The 18,397-nt window shown below is 46.7% G+C and overlaps 1 protein-coding gene across 5 annotated transcripts in view; it reads left to right on the top strand.

Annotated features, from left to right (window-relative positions):
- LOC139746257 (integrin alpha-PS2-like) overlaps positions 1-18,397 on the top strand; it is a 243,685-nt gene that overhangs the window by 25,830 nt on the left and 199,458 nt on the right. For all 5 annotated transcript variants that reach the window (XR_011712120.1, XM_071657283.1, XM_071657282.1 and 2 more), the window contains exons 2-3: positions 7,495-7,622; positions 15,446-15,543. Coding sequence is in view for 4 of the 5 variants with exons in the window: in XM_071657283.1 (XP_071513384.1) it covers positions 7,495-7,622; positions 15,446-15,543 (226 nt within the window). In the remaining variant the exon portion in view is untranslated. The remainder of the gene's footprint in view (positions 1-7,494; positions 7,623-15,445; positions 15,544-18,397) is intronic.

The following is an 18,397-nucleotide window of genomic DNA, read 5'->3' as shown; positions in this document are numbered from 1 at the left end:
CATGGACCATTCTTAAAAGAAACGTGGACAAGTGTGTTTCAAATAAACATGAAACTATTACATTGAAACGTGGACCAACGTGGTGGAGGGGGAACACGACCTTGCCTCCTCGTGAACTGTGCCGGTGCAGAATGCATGGTTAGCGAGGGGTGGCGCAGGTTCAGCCAAGTGTGTGCTTATGGCTTGTCTGGTGTTCGAGTGAGGGGCCTTAGTCCCCTGGAGATTACCACCAAGTGGTGGGGATGTTCCCTCTGTGTCCTGGTGAGGGAGCCGCAATCCCCTGGGATCACTGACCAAGTAGTGGAGGTGTTTAAGGAGGATTTTCTGTGGATTTGTTGGCGTCTTTATGACATAACGTCTCTCTCTGTCTCTCTCTCTCTCTCTCTCTCTCTCTCTCTCTCTCTCTCTCTCTCTCTCTCTCTCTCTCTCTCTATTTTTAGGTATGTCATCCTCCTGTTTACTCGACGCGCTACCGTATTACCATAATCGTATGTAAGATGAACACTTCTGGTCACGTATATGTGAAAGAACCCCTCACCCTTCACCCTTCACCGCATGAAACCTGCAGTCTCGCCCCATCACTCAAAGTTACCTTACACAAACTGGCCTTCCTCATCGCCCCGCACCCATCTCTCACCACACCTCAGGTCGTAGGGCGGTGTTAGTTACTAGGCATAATATCCCTTAATGGCACTAGGGTAAGGCCTTTTAAGGATACTTTTCCCTGCCGACCTTAGGGTGAGGGAGGCATCGCAGTAAGGCTTGCGTCATGAGAGGTAATGAGGCGCGATGAGGCACTGTGAGTATCAGGAAGGGATTGAGAGCTTTGAAAAAGAAAGGTTCCGGCTAGGCTTGCACCTGGGAGGTGTGAGGTTAGGCATAAGATAAGACAGACGTCGATCAACAGCTAAACGTAAAACTTAACCCTCATTAAACGGCAGGTTTGAAGTTTGGTCGTTGAGAGAACTGATGAAATTATATGTAACCAAAAGAATGAGTTAACACTGATATATGTGCACGTATATTCCTTGTATATTTGTCGGTCGCATGTGTTAGGTAAGTGATAGGAAATAGGGGTAGAGAGTGAGCTGTGTGAGTTGTGAGCGGAGACTCAGCCGTGTAGGCTGTGAGAGAGAGAGAGAGGGGAGTGAGCCGTGTGGGTTGTGAGAGAGAGAGAGAGAGAGAGAGAGGGGAGTGAGCCGTGTGGGTTGTGAGAGCCAAGCGAATGGCGTGAGAAGTGCCCTTCACCCCGACATATTATGTCATGGCCAGAGGGGGTGTGGTGGACCAGGGTGATGGTGGTGATAGGGGTAAGGGTAAGTGGGAAGGGGGGTGTAATGGCTGGGTGGTGGTAGTGGTGGTGGAGGCGGCTATAGGGTAAGTGCTCGTCTGGCGAGGATATCCTGACCATTTCAAGTGACTGGCTGAGTGATCTTCAGGGTAGATGTACATTACTCACTCACACCGACCAACACGTCCCAGACAATGATGATGATGATGATTGCGTGTAACAGTCCTACTGTTTATATAATCCCAGGAAGTGATGTGTATGTTTTAGTGAAGTAATGTAATTGTACAAATACTCTTGTGTATGTTTTTTATTATTATTATTATTATTTCTCCACAACTCGCGGCGAACTCAGAGGTGCGAACACGAAGGCTGCGGCGCGGAAACCAGTGTGGCTGGTGGCTGTAAAGTTCCCATGGCGCCGAGTAACGAACGACATTATTGGTCAAGTGGCTCATAGAGGCAGGGGTTTTACGGTGTTTACGTTGGTGTTGACGGCAGGGCGCTGGTGCAAGTCGTCGACACTCACGTGCATCCCCGGCGAGTGAAACGCTGCGACCTGGGCCCACATGAGCCAGCATAGGTGGTAGCCTAGGGTATCAAAGTGGAGTTCCACGATTGGTTTTTCAGCACAGCGCTGTCTATATGGCGTTTGGCAGCGGTTGGAATCATCGGGTTGACCTCTGTAGTTCATGTGATGACGCTGCCTACCAGATGAGAACCCCTTCCTCATGTCCTCAAGAATATTTACACACGAAATAATATCACTGTACCAACGAGATTGTGAAATAATGAGGGGTTGTATGTGATGGGGGAGAAATAATACCTACCCATTATTTAAATGGTTTTGGGCAACCAGGTCCCCAAGACTTGGAATTTACGTCTTGTTTAAACGCTTCCTTACATGCACTATGTCATTATATCCGTCTGTTTGAACATTTGCGTGTGAGCGTGTACGTTCCCACACAGGAGGGTGTCGGTCGCTTCCAATGTGGTGCGACGTCGCATCTGATATGTAAACATGGCCTGGAGCAGGTTTATTATCTTCTTCTCAGCTCGTCACACTCAGGCTACACCAGCTCAAGGAGGCTGTTTATTGGTCCTGGAATATTACGCCCGCTGGTTGTGGTTAACTGAAGATATATTTGTAAAGGTTTTTATTTTTATATTCTCTTCTATATCCGTTATCTCAGAATTCATCGGACCCGTGAACCGACCGACTGTCATTTCAACTTCTACTTTATCTTATGTGTATTTTATGTTCAGTTTGAATTCTTCTCCCCTACTACAGTCTAGTGTGTGATCACTTGACCGGAAAATGTATTCCAGTTTCGTACTCTCGTGTATTTGCAATTAGAGTATCAAAACTAAGTTTCATCCTACGGTTTTTGACATTTCGTTCTTATATGGCACAATTACCATACCTGTTTAGTGGTTGTGTTGTTTTACAATATCCAGGGTTTGTCGCCCCTTGTGGTTCAACCCTAAATCTTCTATATATTCCCTGAATGCACATTCCTTCACCCGTGTACACCTAAAGCACTTTCACCTTCACGATCTCACACGCACTTGTGTTTCTTCTAACTGCTCGATTTTACATACTCACTCCCTTCACCTTTAGGAGCGCTTTTTCTTCTGTCATCCCCAAATATGTAATTCTGGCGGACAAAATAACATTTCCTCCGTAGTGTTTGGCTATACGTAATAATAAGAATGATAGTGAAAATAAAGATGATCTTTTCTTCTTATATGTATGACTATTAATGTATTAAACATGACATTTCTGTCATGTCCAAAATGCGTTTTCACGCCATAGGAGATTGCATTTTCTTCTCGGCGTTACTATAGCTACATTTTCCTGGGCTAGACTTTCCCTTTCCCTGATGTACCCCAGATGTACTCTAAACATACCACTGTCGTCCCAACGGTCCGCCACAGCAGTTTGAAGCTGCGCCAACGACCCATCTGCTCCAGAGTCGAGCCCAACCACCAGTTGAGTCATCCCTCAACTGGTGAAGGCCAGAGTAGGTGACGGGAGCAGGCTGTCCTCCTCCTGGACGACCCAGCTGATGAGAAAACCACAGCCGGTGACGCTGCGGTGGTGGTAGCTATCACCACCGCGGGTGCTACCGTCCTCCTCCTGCGGCCGTCCACCCACACTCTCTCTCTCTCTCTCTCTCTCTCTCTCTCTCTCTCTCTCTCTCTCTCTCTCTCTCTCTCTCTCTCAGAATTTCATAATTATTGGTGACTGTCGCCATTCATCTCTGAATCGTTTGGTTTTCATTGTAGATCTCCTTTTCACCCCACATTCGCTGAGTGTCTTGTTTCCAACCACCTCTTTATTTCAGGAGTCGTTCGTTATCAAATTCGCCACTTGATACCATGATGGGACAGAGGGCTAACCTACTTTCGTATTCGTTTCAGTATGTGGTAAAGAGCGAGTTGGTCATCTGGGCTGAGTTTCTGTCATGCAGCATTTTTGTGGCCATTATTATGACTAGTCATTGTTGCAACCCTGAGACTGAAGAATACCCATGTATGTGAAATGGAGACAGAGTTAGGGAGTTGTATTTACATTTCTCTCGGGATTGTGAAAATGTCACTGACCCGTGAGATGAGGGTCGTAACCCTCTGTCGTTATATACAGGATACCTTCTTCGCTCTGTTTGACTACGTCATATCCGTTTCCCCAACTTGAAATATCTATTTACCAGCTGTGTATCCAGTTTTATAGTGGATATTAGAGTTCTGAAAACTTCAGTGGTTATTGACGTTCAATTTTAGTGGTGAAATTTACGTGAAATGAAAAAAAAAAAAATGTAATGAAATCTTAAAAGGTTTTGGCTCAGTGCCGGCTGACGTAAGGTAAACAAACTCACACATCAAGGCCTCTTATGACGGTCTTGACGACCGTGGGAGTGCTCGCTGGCGCTCATGGTTTTATGAATGATCTGGTGTGTATTCAAGAGCATCATTTGTAACTCATAAATCGCAAATTACTTGCTGTGTGAACCGATGCGGGGTGTGAGAGGAAGGATTTAGGAACGAACTGAGACTCAAGTTGTGTGCATTTTAGATCGTCTGGAAATACGCTGGCAAGCATTGCAATTCAGGTGTCGCTCAGTAGGACCCAGAGAGCTCATGGTGTTCCAGATGAGAGGATGGGTATAAGGGGAAGGTGAAGTATGAGAGGGAAGATTGTGGGGTGTGTGGTATACGTACGCGTCGGGCAAGGGAAGCAGGGGTACCAGTAGCTTAGTGTAGGTAGGATGTGGGCAACGCATCATCCCGGTTGTGTAAGGGATTCGCTCTGTTATTGCCTTTCTTTTTCTCTTTTTTTTTCCCAGAGGCCACTTGACTTACCGAGAGAGGGAAGACTGAATCCCACACAATCTAGATTTGGAGGTGATCTTAGAGGATTTTTGAGTTCTAGTATTTGTAGTGATGTCGTGATGAGACATAGAGGCTACGTAACTCGGAGAGAGAGAGAGAGAGAGAGAGAGAGAGAGTTTACTCATGGGGCATCTGTTCTGATCCCAGCGTACATTTATTATCATTTAAGTGTTCAGATTTTCTGTTGCATCTTACATTTATTTTTTTTTTATACATTGTTTCGTTTTTCTACAAGTTTCTGGCTTAAGAAATATATCCTTACATCTCTCCTTGTTTTCATTTATGCTCTCTCTCGCGCGCGCGCGTGTGTGTGTGTGTGTGTGTGTGTGTGTAAAGGGAGAGGAGCAAGCCTGCAGGAACACCGGGATGATGGCTTTCCCAGGGGCGAGGGGCCAGTTGCTTGCCCCAACAACGTCTCCCGATATCACCAGTACGCCATCATAGGGCAATGATGCTTGTAACAGTGAGGCGTGCACAGGCGTGGGCCACAGCCGGCTCGGTTCCTCTGCCTTGGTTAGGTTAGGTTAGGTTAGACCAGGTTAGATCAGATTAGGTTAGGTTAGGTTAGACCAGGTTAGGTTAGGTTACGTTAGGTTAGACCAGGTTAGGTTAGGTTAGGTTAGACCAGGTTAGGTTAGATTACGTTAGGTTAGACCAGGTTAGATCAGATTAGGTTAGGTTAGACCAGGTTAGGTTCGGTTAGACCGAGTTAGGTTAGGTTAGACCGGGTTAGGTTAGGTTAGACCAGGTTAGGTTAGACCAGGTCAGGTTAGACCATAAACTATGAAAACGAAACACGTCATGGCCAGCAAGAGTAAGACTCAAGATTACCAGCAGACGTAATAGACAAAATGAGTGTAGTACACAATAATGGTATAGCTTCCTGTCGCTTAATGTTTACTATCACTACGGAGATGACATTAATTACCTCCCAGGTCTGTCTCCTCTCCCCGGGGTAGGTGATTATGTGCGAAGGGTGAGTCGTGATTGGGCTTAATCTCCCTCAAATCCCCCCCAGGATAGGGTGATTAATTTGGCAGCAGAGATGTAGTTGGTGTAATTTCTCGAGTTGGGGTAATTCCTCTTTAATTACCGCGCGGTCGGGGATAATTACATGTGGCCAGATTGTACCTGGGGACATTATACACCAGTTTGAGGAGTCATTAGGTGTATGATTTTTTTTTTTTTTTAATTTTTTTGACGATTTGAAGGTTGTGATTGTGTCGAGCATAATAGAGGGTTATTATAAGCAAGCCAAGTGTGGATGTTGTAGTTATCATACCTGTGGTGGTCATGGTCTCTGTAGTGAAGTAGTGTTCAGCTGGGATGATTGTGTAACATGGGACTGAATCGCTCACTCGAGATATTTGGGTTCGGATTCTCTCTCTCTCTCTCTCTCTCTCTCTCTCTCTCTCTCTCTCTCTCTCTCTCTCTCTCTCTCTCTCTCTCTCTCTCTACTTGGACGACGCCTGACTGGACCTACCAGCCATCATCACCATCATCACACCTAGTGTTGTCTTACCTTCCGTGAATGTTGGTTGTGAAGGAGTTGATCCACATCAGAAGACCTCAGCCAGTGAACGAGCGAGAGGGCAAATCCCTCTGTGAGGGTCTTGTGTCCTGGCCTACCTAGGTCAGCGCTGCGGTCTGCCTCAGTGTAAACAACACGACACCCTTGCCATGTCCTCTGGCCGGCTCGCTGACAGTAAGAAGAGTTGCCTCGACGAGTCAGAGAGGCGATGGCCTGGTATACAACCACACCAGGACAGACACCAGAGCTCTCTCTACCACCCAAACTAACTAACACGTCTCAGACCGGCTACCCTCACCACAGCCACCTTGTACCAAACCACTGCTTGTACAGGTGGGACACGTATTGTCCCGTACCCGCCACTCTGAGTGTGATGAACAAGCCATGAATGTGAGTACACAGCGAAGCAGGCAAATAGCTTTAGTTATCCCAACGTGAGAACACCATTAAATACATCATTATGTCGATACAATACTACTGTATCTCAGCGAGCTTGTAACTTTATATCATGGTCAGGTAAACACCACTAAATGTATCACGTATAAACCAGTACATTTGCTTTTAGAAATTTCCTGTACTATGTAGATAGACTTCATTCATGTGCTTGTCCTAAGCGTTGAAGTATCCAGCCCCTCCTTGATCTTTAGCGCTTTTGTGATTAATCAACTAGTTACTGTTATGACACCCCCACCCCACCCCCCAGTTATGCAATTCCTCAAATGTATACTTTTAGCCGAGCAGCTGCCTGAATTCAATAAACAACTCTTTATTTACTTATTTCCCCACGACACGTACCGAGGGGCCACTCATGGCCGTAGGAGTGTGGAACTCCCTCCCTGTACTCTACTTATCTCACGAGTGTGGTAGAACTCCCTCCCTGTACTCTACTTATCTCACGAGTGTAGTAGAACTCCCTCCCTGTACTCTACTTATCTCACGAGTGTGGTAGAACTCTCTCCCTGTACTCTACTTATCTCACGAGTGTGGTAGAACTCCCTCCCTGTACTCTACTTATCTCACGAGTGTGGTAGAACTCCCTCCCTGTACTCTACTTATCTCACGAGTGTGGTAGAACTCCCTCCCTGTACTCTACTTACCTCACGAGTGTGGTAGAACTCCCTCCCTGTACTCTACTTATCTCACGAGTGTGGTAGAACTCCCTCCCTGTACTCTACTTATCCCAGGAGTGTAGAGCTCCCTCCTAGTACTGCACAAAGAGATGATTACACACACAATTACTGTTCATGGCCTTCAAGTAACGAGTGCTTTGGTGATTCGGCAGGTTGTTAGTTGGGGCGCCCATGTACGACACGGACCAGCGGGAACTGGGCGTGGCCAGGGCAGGAGCCGTCCTCCAGTGTTCCTCAGAGATCCCCGACCTCTGCAACTACGTCCCCTTCGACAGGAACGGTGAGTACACATTCAGTAGGGGGTTCGACAGGGACGGTGAGGACACCTTCAGTAGGGGGTTCGACAGGGACGGTGAGTACACCTTCAGTAGGGGGTTCGACAGGGACGGTGAGGACACCTTCAGTCGGGGGTTCGACAGGGACGGTGAGGACACCTTCAGTAGGGGGTTCGACAGGGACGGTGAGGACACCTTCAGTAGGGGGTTCGACAGGGACGGTGAGGAGGACCTTCAGTCGGGGGTTCGACAGGGACGGTGAGGACACCTTCAGTAGGGGGTTCGACAGGGACGGTGAGGACACCTTCAGTAGGGGGTTCGACAGGGATGGTGAGGACACCTTCAGTCGGGGGTTCGACAGGGACGGTGAGGACACCTTCAGTCGGGGGTTCGACAGGGATGGTGAGGACACCTTCAGTAGGGGGTTCGACAGGGACGGTGAGGACACCTTCAGTAGGGGTTCGACAGGAAGGGTGAGGACACCTTCAGTAGGGGGTTCGACAGGGATGGTGAGGACACCTTCAGTCGGGGGTTCGACAGGGACGGTGAGGACACCTTCAGTCGGGGGTTCGACAGGGACGGTGAGGACACCTTCAGTCGGGGGTTCGACAGGGATGGTGAGGACACCTTCAGTAGGGTAGTTTTGTGTACATTAGAATCTGAGCAGTTTGTGTACATTAGAATTAGAGTAGCTTTGTGTACATTAGAATCTAAATGTTCACTTCTAGACATAACTAAGAATACTTAAGGATCATCTAGTGCATTAGGAATGTATCATCTAATTAACGACATTGACTTTTGATATATGCGTAATTGTTTATTTTGTTTTCTTTTATTTTGTTTGTGAGTGTATATGTTTGTTGATGTTCATGTGTAAGTAGTTTTCGTAAAATGATTAGGGATGTTATTTGCCTGTTTTTTGTTTGTAGATATATATATATATATATATATATATATATATATATATATATATATATATATATATATATATATATATATATATATATATATATATATGTGTGTGTGTGTGTGTGTATGTGTGTACGATTTTCCGACCCCTTGAGCACGACGGTACGACTGATGAGTGACGTAGGTCGTACCGTCGCAATAGAGGCTCGTAACCATCATGGTAGTGATGAGGGGTCGTAGTGTGGTCGTATCCACTGGTCGTGCTGTCGTTGTTAAGGGTCGTAGCGTCGTACTCGGGGAGGTCTAGTGGTCGTGCGCAGGGGCTGATGGCAGGTCGTCGGTATCGTGTTACTGATCTCCCGAGAGAGAGAGAGAGAGAGAGAGAGAGAGAGAGAGAGAGGGAGAGAGAGAGAGAGAGAGAGAGAGAGAGAGAGAGAGAGAGAGAGTTGGCCCATCAAAGGGGGGCATAGGGATCCTGGGGTGAATGGTCTTTGGACCCTTGGGTAATTGGTCTTTTAATCCGGGGGTAATTGGTCTTTTAACTCTAGGGTTAATTAGTTTTGGGACCCCCGGGTATATTTGGTCTTGGGACCCCGGGGTAATTAGTCTTGAGACTCCGGGGTAATTAGTCTTGAGACCCCCGGGGTAATTAGTCTTGGGACCTCGGGGTATATTTGGTCTTGGGACCCGGGGGTATATTTGGTCTTGGGACCCCGGGGTAATCGGTCTAGGGACATCGAGGTAATTGGTCTGGCGGGTTACGAGTAATCGGTGGTCGATTTTCCATTCAGGTTTCAATGGCCTGTTTCCTCCCGCATGTGACGACAACCTATTGGTGATTATACCCCCCCCCCCCGCCCCCACACCCCCTGCTGGTCAAACAGCAGAGGAGGATCCAACCTTCCCCCTTGCGGGACGCCACCTTACCTCCACGTGAAGGGAAGCTTTGATTGTGTTGTGTTTCTCATACTGTGTTTGTGTGTGTGTGTGTGTGTATGTGTGTTAGTTCATGCTGTGGTTGTACATATGACCATTGTAATGTGTATGTCTGTGCATATCTCATGCGCCAGGTTGTGTCATAACTCCGTATAGGTTGTAGTAGATCATGTTACGTGGGGGTTATCACCGGGTGAGCCAGACACACTGGCCCCGGTTGGTTTAGGATGGTTTATTATGGTTTATTGGTTTACTTCTTCACACTGTTTGTCTCGTCAGTTTGTTTTGTTTACCTCGTTAGTCTGTTTACGTTTGTGTTCGTCGTATGTCCTTTGTCCCTTCATTGTTTACCACTTATGATTGTGTTTTTGTTTACCACTAATGGTTGTTTTTGTTTACCACTTATAGTTGGTTTTTTGTTTACATGGACATAGTCTGGTGATGCACAGTGTCTGGATATGTATATCTGTGGCTCATTTTACATCTAATTGGTAGTTATGATGTAACCACCTTCCACGAGGCTGTATTATCGTTAGCGGATTGTCAAGGAAGTACGCAGCCTGCCCAGGACGTCCCCCTCCACAGGGGAGGCCACCTTACCTTGCTCCTGCGTGGAGTGCACATTCACGCTGCTGGGGTCTTGTGACAGGGGTCCTGGGGTCATATAACTAACCACTAATTGTCCACCATTTGAGTATAATATTCTTCTATACCTGTCTTGTACATGTGTCTCTGATAAGGTCATCTATGTGTTGCTTGCTTCCCACTGTTCAGTGTACATTTATTACCATATTGACTTATAACCACCTAAACTACAAGCCACAGTTATAATCATTTGGTTGTAACCATCTCAATTAACATTGGATTCATTTGAACTGTTTATTGATCAATGAAGCTGTTATACCCGGGTGAATTATAACACACTTGGGTCTCATGTGAAGCAACACATCAAATTCCTTCATCTAAAAGTTACTTTAAAAAACCCTATTGTTAGTTGTAAGTCCTCATACGCCCTTCTTCCCCTAGCGCTGGTGCTGTTACTAACACGTGTCTCCCCTACGTCCTCCTCCAGGCCACATGGGCATACCCAACATGATATTTGACCCCTTCAACTCCAGTAAGATACAGACAGTACTGTATTTTTTTTTTTCTACCACGATCGCTTTTGGTTCTCAGCTTGATTGGTGTGGCCGCAAGCAAACTGGGCCATTATATATATATATATATATATATATATATATATATATATATATATATATATATATATATATATATATATATTTCAGTCCACAGTGGGAAAAGAATCTACTGGCACAAGGATTAATGCAGAGTTTATTATGATTACTCTTACAGTATCGTTATCAGTTGTGAGTAAATATGTGCCTTTTTATCACGACCGTACGTTCCTCGAGCAGAAAGGTACGTTCCTCGAGCAGAAAGGTACGTTCCTAAGACACTACGGTACGTTCCTCGAGCAGAACGGTACGTTCCTCGAGCAGAACGGTACGGTCAGAGTGGATGGACACTGTGGAATACGCCCATGTTGATTGCTGGCCTGCACCGGCCCCCTCACCGCTGCCCACAAGAAATCATCACCAGATTTTGCCATTTTATTACAAGCCTTTACCTCTCTCTCGTTTTCTTTACAGCTTTTTTAATAGTTTATCATAAGGACTGAGGTTCCGGCAAGGTTCTGTACCCATTCTGGGCGGAGTTTACCAATACGGACGGATTTAACGTAGTTTATTTGTCTTGGATCAGACGTTGCTAAGGTAGCGATCCCCGTTTTCTTTCGGTGGATTGGTCTTGTAATAATAAGTCGTGTAGGAGAAAGTGTTATGTGGTTATAACCTCCTAGTGATCCAATGGTCATTATGAGACTGAAGTTTTGGTACGTTTTAGTGCCATTATTTTTTTTTGAATCACTATATGTTTGCAGAGATGGCAAATCTTCAATCAACAGTTCAAATACCATTTTTAAAACATCAATCTCTGACTATATATATGTTTAGGTATCTTTCCTCTTCTCCTACCCATTTGCACGTCTGTGATTATATGAGGCTTATATATCGCGAGGTTGTAATCTCAAGACTTCAAGAGTTGTGTCCAGGAGACAATCTGTTGCTGTCTGGGACGCCGTTGCAGCCGACACAGTTACCCCGAGATGAACGCCAGAAAGAAATGGTTGAATTCGACCCTATTTTTTTATTTTTTTATATACGTATTTGTATTCGAGATTTCTCGTAAGTACCGCGATGCGTCATCGGCTGGCGTACAGTGACGCCCGATCTGTCTTCAGGGAGAGGGGAGTGTGTGGAATTCAGGGCTGCTAGATATACGCGCTGGCGAGCCGATTTCAGCGGTGGTCGCCTGGGAGTGAGGGAGGGAGGTAGGATCCAGACGCAGTACCGCCATATTTATCTTCACCTCAGATCAAACACGGACGACTCGGGTTTTGTGGAATACGCTTACATAACGCAGTCTTGCGTTATCTGTAAGATGACAGTGGGTTAATTCAGATATTTATTTAGTATTATACTCTGTAGCATTTGATATGTGTGTTTACACGGATGGCGTCTTCTATAACTCTGTTATGACCGAGTGTTGGATGGTGTTGGTTGTAGTTGTTAGTTGTGGTCGTGCTGGGCGTCTCACACCCTCACCTGGTGATGGTTCATGTGGTCACCAGGTATCATTTCCCTCACCGTTCACTGCTGCAGCCAGAACCATGACTAGGCTGTTCGCGCTCGTGAGCTCAATTATCTTTTTTATTACCATTGTTGTCGTAAGATATTAGGCGAGGCTTTTTATCAAGCCGAGATTCTGGTAATATTTAACTTTTTATATGTATTTATAGCACGTTGTGTAGATTATCCTCCTTGGCAGCTTCGCCAGTTCGCTATAAAAATACGTCTGATAACGATGTGTGAAACTGGTGTACGTACATAGCTCACATCATGTCTGGGTGGCTATAATAGAACAACGCACGAGATCTTGATTTTATTCTGCATCTTACACCATTTTCCTTCTCGTGGATGAATGTCGTAATTGTCGATGTTTTTGATGGCTTTGCGTCGAGCAAGAGTCAAACCCGAGGTGTTCAAGGCTCTTTGTGTTGTGATGACAATCTCTTATTAAAGATTTTGTGCGTCAGAAATGAGGATAGTTTGCGTTGTTTTACGCCTGGGCGGCCATCAGTCAGTTATGCGGGAACTTAGAATTTGAAGAAAGAAGATATTATTATACCAGATTACTTTTTTTACATTGTACTGAAGCAAGGATGATATGGGGTAGTTATCAAATGCTCAAGTATTTAATATACTAGGGTATTTATAGTGTTAGGGCTATACGTAATGAGAGCATGTATGTGCTTGTAGAGTCATTTGAAGACCAAATTACTTAGGAAAAACTAAAAATAATGAAGAAATTAAACCCAATGCTAAAGAAGCTAAACCAATCAGAGATCTAAATTGGTGAGAGCACGAATTATACCAACCATCCAGAGTTGCTTTAACAAGCAGGCAGGATGATTGTAGCCTCCCAGTCTGTCTGCCACAGTCTGGTGTCTGTCTGTGTGTGTACCGGGTCAGGCGGGCGGATACGTTGGCGTCCATGTTTCCTGTTGCCGTCTCTCACAACCCCAGAGCACGGAAGGCGCCACCACCTCACCTCCCACATATTTATTTCGTTGTATATATAAGTTTCGACCTGCTGACTTCATATTTCTTAGGGTTCGTTATGCTGACTTGTTGTTACTGAGGGTTCGTTATGCTGACTTCTTTATATCCAGGATTCATAATGTTGGACTTCCTTTTATTTAGAATTGGATATGCTTATCCAGGTCCATATGGCGTTCGATATGCCCGCTCCATGGGGGCTCGCTATGCTGACTTGGTTCAACTCGAGGGAGGGGAATGGTTACTGAAGCACTCAGCATACTGACTGGTCACCTCTCCTTCAAGGGCCTTTGCGGTGAATGACTTAGTTTCCTGTTCTGAAGGATGTTGTGGCAGCTGAATTATTTGCTCTGCCTCTTTGAAGGTAATATTTTTCTCCCTGGTGAAGGCTGCTGTAATTATTGGGTCACATGGAGCTCCCTCTCTTGCTGATATATATATATATATATATATATATATATATATATATATATATATATATATATATATATATATATATATATGTTTTGCACTTTACACAGCTCGAACACAATTCTCTCATTTTCCTTTTGGATAAGCAGGTCGACAATCATCCATTATTCTAAGACAGTTATGTTGTCAATATATATATATATATATATATATATATATATATATATATATATATATATATATATATATATATATATATATTGTCCCTGATGTAGACGGCCAGGTTATAGAACTCATAACAATTACTTACAGTGTTATAGAGCTCATAACAGTTGCTTATAAGCAAGACCATTTTGTTGCAGTAATAGTCATCACTTCGCATAGCTGGTGTCATGATGTTTGCTCACAAGCAGTGGTAAATATACACCGTGTCAGTAGGTGACAGGTTAGGGGAGGGTTGTGATAAATGGGGTACAACTTGTAGAATTTTTTTTCCCTTACTTAGTCCTCTCGGTCCATACCCGTTCGTGTGTGTGTATGTTAAGATTAATGACTTGACGGCTAATTGGTCATTAAGCAGCAGCATATATCAGTTCCAGAAGCTACCAACCGCATCCTATTTTCTTTCGAATATATATATATATATATATATATATATATATATATATATATATATATATATATATATATATAGAGAGAGAGAGAGAGAGAGAGAGAGAGAGAGAGAGAGAGAGAGAGAGAATGAGTGTGTGTGTGTGTGTGTGTTTCATCCCCTGGTGGGGTGAGTCTTGGGTTATCCAGTGTTGCACGGGGTGGCCCGCCGGCCCAATTGTTGTTCACATTAGACCCTGACAGTTGGCAGACCCGAATTAGCAGACGTGGTCTGTTGCGGTGGTGCCCGTCTGTTCCCCCCCTCTCGCCTTCCGTGGAGGGTGTATTCTGTTGACGTAATCCCCTTTGTTCTCTGTTGCCCCCCCCCCCCCAATGTGTGTATAGTTCTGTTGAAGTGGTCCACCGTGTTTTCTGTTGCTCCTCGTAGTATTTATAGTCTGTTGAAGAGCCCATGTAACCTGTTGGCTTCCGTTGTGTATATATTCTGTTTATGAAGGCCTGGATTCTGTTGGCTTCCAGTAGTTTACTAGAATCTGCTTAAGGATCCACGTTTACTGTTGGTTTACCGTAGTTTACATTGCCTGTTGCATTATTCCGTGATTATTTTGGTGTTGTTTAGTTTACACACTTCATGAAACGTCTGTATTTAGTCTTCCTTTATGGTTTACGTAGTCCATTAGAGAACCTTTTCTGTAGTCTACAGTTGGTTAACCTACTATGTATAAGTGGCTGTTTACTGTATGTTTACTTTATTCTGTGCATCAAGTTTCAGGAAACACTTTATTTTTTATATTTGTGTTGTGTTAGTTTTACATAGTACGATAAGAAAACTAGTGTTCTAGTCTCATAGTTTTAGTGTTATGCTCAGAAGAGCCCCAGCTTTGCATACATTTGTCATTATTAATTAGTGTTAATTATAGTCATTAACTCAGTGTACATTAGTGTTTTAACTTGTTAAAGTACAGTCTTGCAGCTGAAATGATCCTAAACGTCAACGTACATGAGAGAATGCATTAAGAACTTGCAAAGATAAAAAAGCTTAATTAGGAAATATATTCAAATATATTCATATATCTATTTGGACGAGACTGAGGTACATATCTACCTCCATCAGGGTAGATGGTAGATGATTCATCCGGTGTTTGTGTATCAGTGTGTGTGTATTAACGTGTTTCTTCTCCCCTTCCCTCCCCCGCCTCACTCTCCCCCTCCGCCTTTGTGGGTGATGTTCCTCCCCCTGCCTCCCCGTGTGGGTGATCGCCCTGGCCGCCGCCCGCCTCCAGGTAACAACGTGCACCCGCTGGGTCAGCAGCTGGACGACAAGAGCAACCAGTGGTTCGGCGCCACCGTGAGGACCTCGGGCGAGGACGGTATTGTCGTGGTGAGTAGTGACGTGTCATCCTTCCCTGTCTGGGTTATAAGAGGTTACTGTCAGGGCCAAGGAGGGGTGATGGGGGTCGTCGTTCCAGAACACCCCCTATAGGAGGTCTGTCTGGTGTAGGTTCCAGACACCGGGAGACTTTCTGGTGTGTTCCAGACACTGGAAGGCTGTCTGGTGTTACGTTCCAGACCCCGCGATGCTGTCTGGTATGTTCCAGACCCCGGGATGCTATCTAGTGTTACGTTCCAGACTCTGGGAGGCTGTCTGGTATGTTCCAGACCCCGGGAGGCCGTCTGGTGTTACGTTCCAGACCCCGGGATGCTATCTAGTGTTACGTTCCAGACCCCGGGAGGCTGTCTGGTATGTTCCAGACCCCGGGATGCTATCTAGTGTTACGTTCCAGACCCCGGGAGGCTGTCTGGTATGTTCCAGACCCCGGGATGCTATCTAGTGTTACGTTCCAGACCCCGGGAGGCCGTCTGGTATGTTCCAGACACTGGAAGGCTGTCTGGTACGTTCCAGGCGAGCGGACATGCGTCTCCCCACCACGCTACCCTCCCCCCGCCTCACGTGGTTGTCAAGCAAGTGGTGGACGCGACCACGTGCGTCTGGCTCGTAATGACCGGGTGTCCGGCAGTAGATGTTGGACTTCCAGGAAACCCCCGGGGGGGGGGGGATCCGTACGCCGCCCGTCCGTCCAGGCTTGCGTAAGAGAGGGTGACCCGCTGCTCACGAGTCGTGGAGACGGGGGGCGTGTTCCAGGCGCACGAGTGCCTCCCAGCGCTAACCTTGATGGTGAAGGTGAAGTGTCGTATGTCTGTCGTTATGACGTATGCCTCACTGTCAATATCTATCTATCTATCTGTGTGTCTATCTGTCTATCTATCCATCTTTTTACCTATCTGTCTCTCTTTGTCTCTATCTCTGTCTATCCATCTATTTATCTGTCTGTCTCTCTTTGTCCGTCTCTATCTCTATCTATCCATCTATTTATATAGCTATCTATCTATCTATCTCATTCTTTTACAGCGGTGAGAAGAAGAAACATGTACCCTTCCTGTGTCATTCAGAAGCCCTTCCTGCCTGGCAGTGACCTCGCTGACCTTTCGATCGGTTCCGCCGACTGCCTGACCTCGTTCGCTGTCTCCCACATCTGCCTCAGATGCCCATGTCTCCCCCCTGCCCCCCCCCATCCACGATGCTTTCTCCAGGCACTGGCACCCCCCCACCCCCACGGCCCCCTCCCTGCCAGTGCCACCTGGTCCTCTGTACCCATCTGTATATCCTTGAGTCACTCGACCATCTCTCTCTCCTCTCGACCTTTGCGTCGACCATCTCTCTCTCCTCTCGACCACTCCGTCTGTCCACACTCCTCTGTCGTCCCGTTCTCCCGTCTTGTCTCACCTACACTCGTCTCCTGTCCATCCCTCTTGACGGTACTGTCAGGTGTGTGTGTGTGTGTGTGTGTGTGTAGTGTGTGTGTGTGTGTGTAAGTGTGTGTGTGTGTGTGTGTGTGTCCGTGGCCATGTTGCAGCCTGTGGGTCCGTTCCGTCCGTTCCCCTCCCACCGCCAGTCATTTTCTCTCGTGTTTTCTCCTCCTCTCCCAATCCTCTTGCCTCAAGGTTGACCAGGAGGATTCGCACTCCCTCCCCTTCACTGTCACTCCCAGCACTCTCACTCCCTCCCCTTCACTGCCACTCCCAGCACTCTCACTCCCTCCCCTTCACCGCCTCTCCCAGCACTCTCACTCCCTCCCCTTCACCGCCACTCCCAGCACTCTCACTCCCTCCCCTTCACCGCCTCTCCCAGCACTCTCACTATCTCCCCTTCACCGCCTCTCCCATCACTCTCACTCCCTCTCCTTCACCGCCTCTCCCATCACTCTCACCCTCTCACTGTGTGTGTGTATTACATGTGGATGATGAGTATTCTTGATAACGTAAGTCAAGGTGTTGGTAGATGTGTTTGCAAGAACGTCACCTCCCTGAGGTTCCTCGTCTCCCTTCATGTAGAGGTGGGTCTGGTTTTGATCGCCTTGTGACGCGGGTATGTGATGGCCTTGACCTCTGACCCGCGACCCTTATCAGACCAAGGGTCGCACTGGTGAAGTGAAAGGAGTTGATTTTTTTTTTTTTTCTGGACTGATGTTGGTGTATAGCCACTCACGCTACTTACTGCTCCCTCATTCCATCATGCTGCCACCTCCATCACACCAGCTAGCGCTACTCCCTCACCCTCACCACCACCACCACCACCACACGTTCCTTAGTAATGCGCCAGCCAGCATCGGCCTCCCTCACCCTGCCGTCACCCTCCCTCACCCTGCCGTCACCCTCCCTCACCCAGCCGTCACCCTCCCTCACCCTGCCGTCACCCTCCCTCACCCCGCCGTCAGCCACCGTCAGTTCACGGCCTTGTCCCGCCCCTTAATATGGCCGCCACCCACCAGCAACCCTCTGAGATATTAACTCTGCCCTCTCCACTGTACACTGTCCAGCCCTCATGGGCGGTGGGCGGCTGGTGTGTGTGGGTGTGTGTGTGTGTGTGTGGGAGGGGGTTCTACACGGGTGGTGGCTACAGGTGCCTCCCCTCCTGTAGGTACGCACGGCAGGGAGGGGATGGAGGACGTATATGGGGTTAGGGTTCTGTTGTGGAAGTGGACAGCGATGGAGGAGGACCTGACGTTGTTGTGGCGCCTGCAGGGGGGCGTACGTGAGTGTTGTGGGTACTACGTACACACGGGTACAACTGGTTGTGAACACAGTGGCTGATTATGTTATATATTTTGAGGTAATGAGCCTCCGGGATTGACAGTTTTTTATAGGAACTCAATAGATATGGCCTATATATACAG

The sequence above is a fragment of the Panulirus ornatus genome, chromosome 64 (genome assembly GCF_036320965.1).
Source record: "Panulirus ornatus isolate Po-2019 chromosome 64, ASM3632096v1, whole genome shotgun sequence".
In the NCBI taxonomy this organism is placed as follows: Eukaryota; Metazoa; Arthropoda; class Malacostraca; order Decapoda; family Palinuridae; genus Panulirus; species Panulirus ornatus.
The sequence above is the reverse complement of the archived record's forward strand: the minus strand, read 5'-3'. Positions and strand labels throughout refer to the sequence as shown.